Genomic DNA, 11,201 nt, shown 5'->3' on the forward strand with positions numbered 1-11,201 from the left:
CATCTTTTTTCCACATTTTTTTTTTGTTTTTGTCTTTTCTCTCTTCTACTCAATAGTGTTTCCTTCCGCAGAGTCCTCTCATGTTCAAGGACCAGATGCAGCAGGACGTCATCATGGTGTTAAAGTTCCCATCCAATTCGCCCGTAACGCATGTGGCTGCCAACACCCTGCCCCATCTCACCGTACCAGCTGTGGTCACCGTCACCTGCAGCCGCCTATTTGCCGTCAATCGATGGCACAACACTGTTGGTGAGCGGAGCCGAAGTCGCATAGGAGGTGATAGAAGTTCAAACGCAGACATATGCTCTATCAAGGGTGGGGGGAAAAAAAAATTGTGGCACACCACATGTGATACCTACCACAGCAGCGCTCCTGTAAAAATCACTTCATCACAGTCACGCACACAAAAAAGAAAAACCTGCCCACTGCTCATAATAGAGCTGTTGCAAGCTGTCCATGAGAGTGACTAGCACCTTCCAGGTAAGCTGCCTATGAGTGTTTCCACATGTTCCTTCTCAGACACGTGTGAACAACATTACCCACTGATCCCCCTCCCTATGAACGCGCCTCACCTCAGGGTCAAAGGGTCAAAAGCAATGGTTACTTGGAAATTAGGGGCCACAACTGCACCGCGTTCTCCTCACACGTTTCCATCTGTTACCGCAGAAAACATGTAGCACTCAGGACGAAAGAGTGCGCGGCGTGCTGTTGTCCTTAATGAACGCAGCTGCAACGCCCTGACCGTCCTGGTGGAGAGAGAGCAAATGTGGTCTCACTTTTCGAAATGGGGACAACAATAAGGTCTCCGGATTAGTCGGCATGGCCCTGAATCAAAACTGTATCAACATACCTGTTGAGATAAATGAAATGACGTTTTATGTTGGGCGTGAAAAGCCTAGTTAAACAGAGCCCTCTACGTTGTTATGTCACGGAGAAATACGAATGGACTTGTCTATTAAAATTAGTGTTGTTCCGATACCGGTATCGGACGGGGCCCAGATCCAGCACTAAAATGGTGGTATCGGTATCGGCGAGTACCAACAAATAGGGCACGATACCATTTTGATGTTTGTATGTCACTTGAACACAGCTTTCTCTCTCCCGACTAGTATTATACATATTATATAAGTTCATGAAAGTTGCACTAATTTGGCATTTGAGAGCCAAAACTCATTGTTTAAATGAGATTATTCAATTATTAATGTAATTTTATTGTCTTACTGTTGCACTACTATTATACATGTTATAATTTCACGAATGTTGCACTATTTTGGCCTTTGAGATCCAAACGTTTATTCAACTATTGTCACCCCTTCCAGGTAGGCAATAAAAAGTTCTATTACCCTAAGTAGTATGAAGTTCTTCATATATACATACACACATCAATTTCAAACAGATGGTATTGGTATGGTATCGGTATCGGCCAATACTGCACAGCAAGGTATCGTGTATCGGTATCAGGGGCCAAAAATATGGCATCGGCGCAACACTAATTAAAATGCCATGTATAGTTTTGGGACTGTGTGTGAATGTGAAGTTGTTGAAAAGCGTATGCATGTATGCTCACCTGAATCCAGGTCTCCGAGGAGCACCAGGCTATTCTCTGGAACAGGCCCATCACCTCCCTATAGAGATGGATTCTCTGGTTGGTGAGTGAGCTCAAAGGGGGGGAGGGGGGGGGCTTCAAACAAACAAAAAAAAAGGACATGAATATTTGTTCTTCACATCTATTTTAGGTAGAGCCATACTTCAGGTATAGTACTGGTTTTTTTTTGCCTTTTGTTTTTTCCCTCTCAGCCAACAATACTGGCAGCAACAAGCGTCAGATCACAGACCTAGTGGACCAAAGCATCCAAATCACCACACACTGTTTTGTGGTGACAGCTGACAACCGCTACATCCTGGTGTGTGGCTTCTGGGACAAGAGCTTCCGAGTGTACTCCTCTGAGACAGGTAGGTTATAGTGTAAACTCAGTTTCCTACAGAGCTGCGCACTGATGTGTGGAGGACTGAGTGCTAAGACAGTAATGATACAGTATCGGTGCAACTGTCTCCTTACACATGTGTAGAACAATTGATAGATATACACCTAGGTGATGAATTATTAACTGCTGTGAGAACACGTTCCCCCAATAGCTTATTAAAAAAAATTGTATTCAGCTGGGATGCCTTAACGTGGTTCAAGAATACGTTGCAAGACTCCATGATTATTTATATTCTATTATTATTTAAAATATTTTCAGATCTACATGCCTTTCAATCCTTAATTCGACAGTAGTCGAATTAAAAACATGTTCTTTTGTGTTTATAGTTGACTAAATTTTTGCCTTTCAAGACATCAGCCAAAAGCATACCAACAGAAGTCATCCATGTTCCTTTTTCTCCCAAGGCAAGCTGACCCAGATCATTTTTGGCCACTGGGATGTGGTAACGTGTCTGGCCAGATCAGAGTCTTACATCGGAGGCGACTGCTACATTGTTTCTGGGTCAAGGGATGCTACCCTGCTGCTTTGGTACTGGAGTGGGCGACACCATATCATTGGTGACAACCCCAACAATGGTGAGTGGTTCAAATTATTTTACAAGTGGGGGGGGGGGGGGTTAACAAAGTTAACAAAAAGACCAACTGTCTTTTCTTAAATTATTTCTTTCACAAAATACTAGTGGAGACAATGCACACAACATTCATGCTGTTTCAGACTTTGTTTTCGGACTAAATATTACTTAAAACAGTTTTAATCATCCTTAAAATGGTATTCAAGGTTGAAAGCATGCTTAAAGGTCATGCTTAGAGGAGCAGTTAGCGATATTTCATCACTAGGTGATGCTTGAGCTCTGCCTGTAGACCAAAACAAGATGAGTGACAAGCCGAGCCATCTCTTTACCTCCACTCCAGCTGCCACCCAGCTCCTCCTTTCCTTTCAAATACAAATATGCATCTCCTGTGCACATATTTGTAAAGGATAAAAACATAGCATCACCTTTCAGAGGAACATTTTTAGTTAAGAAGTAAGTAACTCATAACTTTATAATGCTGTTAGCAACAGAACATTTTGATCTGCTGGGCATGCTCTCCGTCATGTTGCTCCAATGCTGCGCTGCTCTGGTATTTTAGGGCAAGGAGAGGCTAAGCCCTGAGTGGCAGCCATTCACACGCATGCATACCCGGCCCGGCTATGTAAACAAGAGACTGAAGAACAACAGAGATGTGGTGTGACATCATAACATAGTCCATCTGAAATGTTACCTTTAGTTCTATTTTTTAGTTCCATCTACAATAATGAAATTGCGCTTATATCTGCTTTAAGGCTCTTATTGTGAAGGTAAGCCGGACATGGTGTCTCTACTGTGTTCACGCTATAAATAGACACAAATTCCTTCTGCAGAAAATCTTTGTGTTGGGAATTTAAAAGAAAACCCTCTACAATAAAACTGCAAAACTCAGACAAGCCGGTTCTAAAGAAATAGACGAACCAAACCTGGTCAAACAAACATCGGACTAAATATTAGTTACTTACCATTAGCCTAAATTTAACTTAACTTAATTGTAGAGAACAGAAACCAGCAATAGTAAGAATTTACCCTATAGACAAAACCAATGATCTCTCTATTTTCTTGATTGTCGATGCTTTTTTCTCCTTCATGATCAAATATTGGCATGTTGCCTACCCTGAGTCTCCCTACACAGTGTGTATTAGTCTCAACTTCTGGATAAAGTAGCAGAATTTATTTTATATATACAGTTTAATAAAAAACAAATAAATAAAAATAATTGAACTTTATTGATCTCACAACAGAGAAATTCACTTCTGCATCTTAAACCATCCCTTGGGGAGCAGTGGGCTGCCACTGTGTGGTGCCTGGGAAGCAATCGGGGGTTAAGGGTCTTGCTCAGGGACCCAGAGTGAAGGCTGTTGGGATCGAACCGGGTACTTGCAACCTTCTCATAGCACAAGCGCGCTGCTCTAACCACTAGGCCACCACTCCCCCTTTATTTTTTATGTAAAGCAGTACAGTCTAACTTTTTACCCTAGGGGCACTAAACTTATAATTGTCAGGTTTAGCGCCACTGAAAGCCACTGGTAACACTTCACTGTCACAAAATAAAACACTCTCTCTCTGTCCATGTTTTGGAATCTGATAGCAGAACACTTTGGACCAGCAGATTGAGAAGTAATTGAGTTACTTGTAAAGACAAGGCCACAATCACCCCTCTAGATTAGATTCCTCTAGATTATAGAGTCTCCCATTGAAACAGGGAGAGGATGAGGCAGAGCCAGGGGGAGAGGGAGAGGGAGGGGGAGCTCCAGGAGCCATGGAAGAGAAAAACAAGGCAGACAACAGGCTCTATTGTCTGATTAAGATGAAAGGCTACAGAAAAATAACAAACAAATATGATTTGACCATTTTATTTCTAGGCTCAGATATTAGGCATTTCAATCAAAAACAACATTCTTCTAATTTTAAAATAATAATAATAGATCACCAGTTCACTATAGTCTCATGGTTGAATTTCAAAATGATGTCTTAAACGATGTTTTAAAAATAACGATATGGGCCGATATTTTCATTTTGCATTGATGTAATTAGACTGTTAGTCATTGAATCAATATATTGATGTGGATCAATGTATTGTTACACCCCTATGTTTTTTGTCCATTTACTACATCATTTGTAAAACTTGCTCTCAGACTTTATCATCCATGTGTAATTATTGGTTCTGATTTGCTCCCCATTGAGGATTTGTATGATATAGAATTTCAATACCTTTTTACTACCTGTGATGTGGGAAATAGAAATAAAATAAGTATGCACGTTTGCTTTTCCAACCTTTATCTGGGAAGTGGTACAACATGTGTATGCTTTGAAATATTGTGTTTTCAATTGTGGAAGATTTTAGGAGCTTCAGATTAGTTGCAAGCGTTCTCTAATTAACTTCACTGAGGCTTTGACAGTTAATTAAGAATTTCAGCTTGGATGCCTCCAATTAGCAAGGGGCAGCATCACTTGTGTTACTGCAGTAGGAAGAGAGTATTCCCCTGATATTCTTACCACAAGTGCTTGCACTGCAGCTTTGGTGGACAAAAAGAAAAGGAAACTAAAGAAAGTAGCACACAAAGAAGTGTAGATCTCCATAAATATAAAGAGCCCACACAGACAATATATTCATATAATGTAAACGGCATGTATTTTGTAATCAGGATTATTTTCAAACATCCCTTTTGATAAGATTGGAATAGTCTTCCTCAATTCAATGCCTGTTCTGTTTTACTTAATGCTGGCTAAACATTTCTGGAATATGCTGGTGTTATCCAGAATTGATTTCACCCACACCCAAAAAGGCTGCATGGCTCCAAGTGTGTTTTAATTAAACCAACCACAATTCCAGCTCCATCATGGTTCAGTGTTTCAATCTCCACCATATTTGCACCTGGTTAATTGTGGTGGCTGAATCCACTTTTCCCAAGGGCAACCAAAAGATTGGTTGTATTCAAAGCCCAGTGATTGAATCTTTTGATGAGCAGGTGAGCTTGCTTTTACTCCCTGGGGTCTTTTTTTGACACTTGTCCTATTCAGTTCACTCTCAGCGACGGGTCCTGAGACCGACAGGGCAGCCCAGGTCCTGGTCTCAAAGGGACCATGATGCATTGTTCATAGCCCAGCTTTGTGACTGGACTGCAGCAGTTGTGTAGAGACATATAAGCCAGTCGCTGATGACATGTGTGGGTTTTAACACTTCTGCATAATCTTTCATAAGGTTGAAATATAAACAAAGAAAATCTAAGTTCCCCTCATTTTTATTATTGGCAAATACACTAGCATCACTTAAAACCTATATTGAAAAGTATTTGTGTTTGGAGGGTTTAATTTCAAAAAGATTTAGCAAAATGTTATTTTCATTCATTTAAAAGTAAATAAGCCCATTTTTTTTGCTACTGTCATTCAGCAAGTACAGTACTTTCTATAGAAATAGCACGTAGAATTACCTTTAGCAGCAATGACAAAAATCATTTTTTGTTTGATATATTCAAAACAATGTAGAAGAATTTTTCTTTGAAGCAATGCTTCAGTTCAGTGCAAAGTTAATATACTGTAATAAGATAGAGCACCTTCATTTCTTTATTTTTCAGCCATTCTGTTGCATTGCTGCTGAGTTTAGGATCATTGTCCTGTTGGTGAATGACGTTCTACCAATACTTACCTGTATGATAGATGATCCCACATTTGACTTTTGAATACTCTGGTATACAAAGGAGTTCATGGTCAGCTCAGTAACTGCAAGGTTTTCTTGTCCTGTGGCTGCAGATGAGTCCCAATTAATCAGGCCTTCACCCCCGTGCTTGACGGCTTGTACATGTTGTTTGGCGCCAAAATACTGTGCTTGTCAAACATTACTGGGGCCAAACAATTTTACCATTATTTTATCTGCACAAATTAGATTTACCTAAAAGTCATATACTTTACTTAGATGCAATCTAACTTGTGCTACCATGTTCTTTTTAAAGAGAATTGGCTTTGTCCTGGAAACCATACTAAACATGCTGTAATTGCTCAGCATTCTCACAGACTTCTAACACCCTAACAGGGGGCTGTACAGTATTACATGGTTCTCTCATTAAAAATAAAAATCTACTTCATAAAGCATTGCACTGTCCAATGTTGAGGCAAATTTCCAGCTTACATTGAAATGTAAATCTGAAAAGAAACTAAAACTAAGTCCAATTGTTATACCATTATTTAATTGGTGATCAGCTTACTTTTACAGAGAATACTTATACAGCGAGATCTCAGGATCAGTGGCTCCAGGTGCCATGAAACGCCCCTCAGTAACCTCTCCCCCAGCAATCATCAATCAAGAGGCACATCGGAGTGGATCAAGTGGCTTGGCAGCCATTTCTGCATTTACATAACAATTTAAAAGGACTTTCCTTCTGGCAGATGTATGTCACAATCATAGTCATTTTGTTGAGATTCATTGGCTAACAAATATTTAATTGAATTAAATGCATTAACTATTGATTATCAGCTGAACAATGTTAAACTAAGTCAGTTCATTTAATGACGTGTATTTCTCAACTTTTAGGTGACTACCCAGCACCACGAGCAGTTCTGACTGGCCATGACCAGGAAGTCGCGTGCGTGGCAGTCTGTGCAGAGCTGGGCCTTGTCATCAGTGGAGCAAAAGGTCAGCATGCTTCTTTGTCTATTCATGTAGCTGTCATCAGGAAAAAGTGGGGCGCCACAAATGCTTTAAATGTAGCTTTAAAGTAAAGCGAGCTCACAGGCAAACTTATAGTACATCAACAACCTGAACCATGCCAAAGGATAAAGAGAATGTTTAGCTATTTTTTAAACCTAAATACAGATGAGATACCTCACACTATTTTTTTTTTTTTTTTGGGTTTGACAGAGGGTCCGTGTCTGGTCCACACCATAACCGGGGACCTGCTGCGGGCCCTAGAAGGACCAGATAGCCACCAATCCCCACGGCTCATCTCGGTGTCCAGCGAGGGTCACTGCATCATCTGTTACGAGAGAGGCCGCTTCTGCAACTTCAGCATAAATGGAAAACTGCTGGCACAGATGGAGGTCAATGACACCACCAGGGTAAAGAAAAGTTGACAATAGTGTACTCAATGAAACTTAGGAAAATATATAAACACACAAAATAATGTACATCTTATGCTAACAGGATTGTGGAGTCATTTTATTTATTTATGCAAGTCCTCTATACATTTTCGCAACTGACAACACAAAATGAAAATGAAAAAGCATATAACCTCTTTCCTATTCTCATACTGTATGCTTTTGAGAGTTCAATTCCCGCCCAAAAAATCTCATTCCCTGCATATCTTACATTCTGCAGCCAAATCCGACTAATAATTTTTTTGTAACCTGAAGATGTTAACCTTCTCTGCATCCCTCCTGAAGGCAATTCTCCTGAGCAGCGACGGACACAACCTTGTGACAGGTGGAGACAACGGCGTAGTGGAAGTGTGGCAAGCGTGTGACTTCAGAAAACTCTACATCTACCCCGGCTGTGATGCAGGCATCCGAGCCATGGATCTGTCACATGATCAAAGGTTAGGTCTGGGCAGTTTTATGACGGTATTTTCCCTCAGAGTATGAGTGTGTTTTAGTTTCTTGGAAAACAGATTTAAATCTCACCAATCAAACATGTCATAAGACCCATGAGAACAGCGTTGATAAATTTATCTACAGACAAAGCCACTGATATTCTGTCCTCTTAATAAAGTTTTATATTCAAAGCTTAAACCAGACTTTCTTACTTTAATGAGGATGCACTAGCTTTTTAAAACTTAAATCTTAGCTCGCTATACAAATCAATATCTCAGACATCAGTCTTCTTACATAAAACCATCAAACCAACAAACAAATCTTATTTCATACATTTAATAAAATGGCACAAAGAAATTGTGAGCAAATAGGGTACAAGCAGCAACATAAAAGAAAAATTCCTATAAGCCAGACATTTTTACCTATACGTGGGTTTACCTAGTTGAATGTCCCAGAAAAATTATTTCACCCCAAGTCAAAAAGGGAGCACTAGTGTCCAAACGTTGAAACTCCAAATCATTATTTTTACTTCACTTCGATACGGAGCGCACACAAAAAAAGTCCTAATTTATTTCCCTATGGTTTCTCACACAACGTGGTATTTGACATGAATTTCAGCACCGTGGTTCATTTGACTCAGTTTCAACATTTAACTGGTTGGAATCTATTACTAAATAACATGAGTCTCTGATTCACTACTTAGTTTTTTTATTAAAGAAAAATGAATCTGCTACACTTAACTTTCATTATGCTTACTGATGTTTCATTATGTACAGGATCTTTGAGGAGAGGGAGTGAGTGGCTCATGCCGTTCTTTTTCTGCGTTGCCAATTAGAGACCAAACATCTATTTGAGATATTCTCTTAGAAAGTTTATTTTCTTTTGACAAGAAATCAAAAACATTTTCTTTTTACACTGATGGATAGTCAGTGCTAGACACAAACTTCTCAGTATGGTAGCTAATTGTTTGTATTTTAAAAAGGGACTGTCTGAAAATGGAATTTTAAAATGACTTTCCTGGTTTGAAAGGCAATGGAAAGGCAGATCCTTTCATACTTTCTGGATCTAAAAAATAGGATATTTGTGTCCTTTAATTTTTTCTTTCATTTTATTGTATTTTTTTTAAAGAATGGCTTGATTCAGTCACATAAGTTGCCGCAAAAGTAAAGCGAGGTCTGTTGCTCATTTTTAAAAGGAGCCTGTCTGCATTGTGTTTGAACATTTGGACCCTTTGGCTGAAGCGGTATGAGGCTTCCTTTATAAAATCAGATTCTGCGTCAGTTTAGACCCAGAAACAAAAGCCGAGACTCAGTGATCAACTTAAGCTGCCCAGCAAATTACTGATGGTTTCTGCTAGTTTCTTCCCATTATAGATTTTAACTTATAGCTCTAATGCACTGAAATAACTTTACAGTATTTATTTCACAGGTGTGTCCATTGTGCTGTTAAAACATGTAATAGAAAATATTGTTTTATTGTTTCAAGATTTAAGACGATATAACAGTTTATTCTCTTTTGCTTTAGGACCCTGATCACTGGTATGGCGTCTGGCAGTATTGTAGCATTTAACATAGATTTCAACAGATGGCACTATGAGCATCAAAACAGGTACTGACCAGATGAAAACTTCCAGCATAAAGGTTGATCGGAGGGTAAAAAACAAGGAACTGCCAACCTGTGACTGAGCTGTGAAGAAGATCCAAGAAGGGATGAAGGGGAAACAGCAGAAGAACCTCAGCAATCTTATTATTTTATGTATATCTGACCTCAGAGGCAACCGCATCGTGATCTATCTGCTATTGTACAATCTGGACACATCGTTTTGCTATGGTACCCAAACACCAGCTAAATCTTCTCTAGTGGGACTGCTCTGATTAAGAAGAAACCGAGGAAACAAATACACATTCAATTCTAAATGTTTCCCTTTTAAGCTGTAAAAAGCAAAGCAACATCACTTGTTCCCACGTTTGACAGACATTTGGAACAAGTTTAAAGAAAGAAAAAAATCTAGATGCTGGCAGCATAACATTTTTGTCAACCTTAATGTCTAATTGCTGTGGGACAAGCCAATGATGAGAGATGCCATCATGCAAGCCATGAATAAATGTCTGTCACCTTAAAATATTTGTTAGAAACGTGGCTAAAGCTACCGTTTGCTCCTAAACAGAGGTTAACTGTATGTTTGTGAAAAGACAAAATGTTCATATATTTGTTGTTCGTTAATATGGAAGAGAAGTGAGTTTTAATGTAGTCCTAGTCCTTTGTGATAAATGTTTTTGATATGTCAGAAACGCTTAAATGTGACATTGCCATGTTTTATTTTATTTTATCTGTTACCATAAATTATACAGATTTTATGCATTTCACTTTTGTTCAAAACATGAAGAGAATTAAATGCCAATTTTTTTAGCTGTATGTCGATTACTGTTTGTTGTAAAAGTCTGACATTTTGGAAAAATGTCATTTTAAAAACCTCATTATCAATGGTGTATTAGACATTAATCTGTTACTGAAAACCTTTATTTTGTATAATTTTGCACAAATGTTTTTACCATTCTAAGTATGCGAATTCATAAACTTAGTACTGTCAATGTATGTTCTCATAAGCAATATTTTCTTTATTTCTGGATAGGCTATAGGAAGGTTTACTGCCATTTGACGTCTTTTAGTGTAATGATCAAAGCTATCAAAGCATTCCCATGTGCGCTTTATTGGTTAATCTGGACGAACAAAGATATGCAACTGGATGACTTGTTTGTTCCTAAACATGGGTCCACCATTAAACTCATCTACCTAAAGCTATAATTTCTCAGGCCAAGATATTCTGAAGGCACTGGGTTTACTTTCTGTTTATGTAAAATGATTTATTTGTAAGTTTCAAACATAGTCTTTTGATAATTTATGAAGTAGATTGTATGCAATGGTTACCAGACCAGCTGAGCATTTTACATGTTATTGTTTAAAAATGGGACATATTTGGAGATTGCAACTGCATTCAAATAAAATGTTAATAGACCCCAAATCAAATTATGTAGTGTTTTTAAATAATGCTCAATGCATTAGTTTAAGCTTAAACCTTTTTTTTATTATTTGTATAGTGCAGTAAATCCCCAATAAACAGG

General features: G+C 38.7%; 1 protein-coding gene across 3 annotated transcripts in view; it reads left to right on the top strand.

Annotated features, from left to right (window-relative positions):
- Positions 1–10,674, top strand: part of nbeab (neurobeachin b) — a 321,077-nt gene extending 310,403 nt beyond the window's left edge. For all 3 annotated transcript variants that reach the window (XM_036149598.1, XM_036149596.1, XM_036149597.1), the window contains 8 exons: positions 57–249; positions 1,578–1,649; positions 1,798–1,953; positions 2,390–2,560; positions 7,085–7,186; positions 7,412–7,608; positions 7,933–8,084; positions 9,604–10,674. In XM_036149598.1, the coding sequence (XP_036005491.1) occupies positions 57–249; positions 1,578–1,649; positions 1,798–1,953; positions 2,390–2,560; positions 7,085–7,186; positions 7,412–7,608; positions 7,933–8,084; positions 9,604–9,694 (1,134 nt within the window). In that variant the 3' untranslated portion in view covers positions 9,695–10,674. The remainder of the gene's footprint in view (positions 1–56; positions 250–1,577; positions 1,650–1,797; positions 1,954–2,389; positions 2,561–7,084; positions 7,187–7,411; positions 7,609–7,932; positions 8,085–9,603) is intronic.
- The last annotated feature ends 527 nt before the right edge of the window (positions 10,675–11,201 follow it).

Source organism: Fundulus heteroclitus, chromosome 18, assembly GCF_011125445.2.
Source record: "Fundulus heteroclitus isolate FHET01 chromosome 18, MU-UCD_Fhet_4.1, whole genome shotgun sequence".
In the NCBI taxonomy this organism is placed as follows: Eukaryota; Metazoa; Chordata; class Actinopteri; order Cyprinodontiformes; family Fundulidae; genus Fundulus; species Fundulus heteroclitus.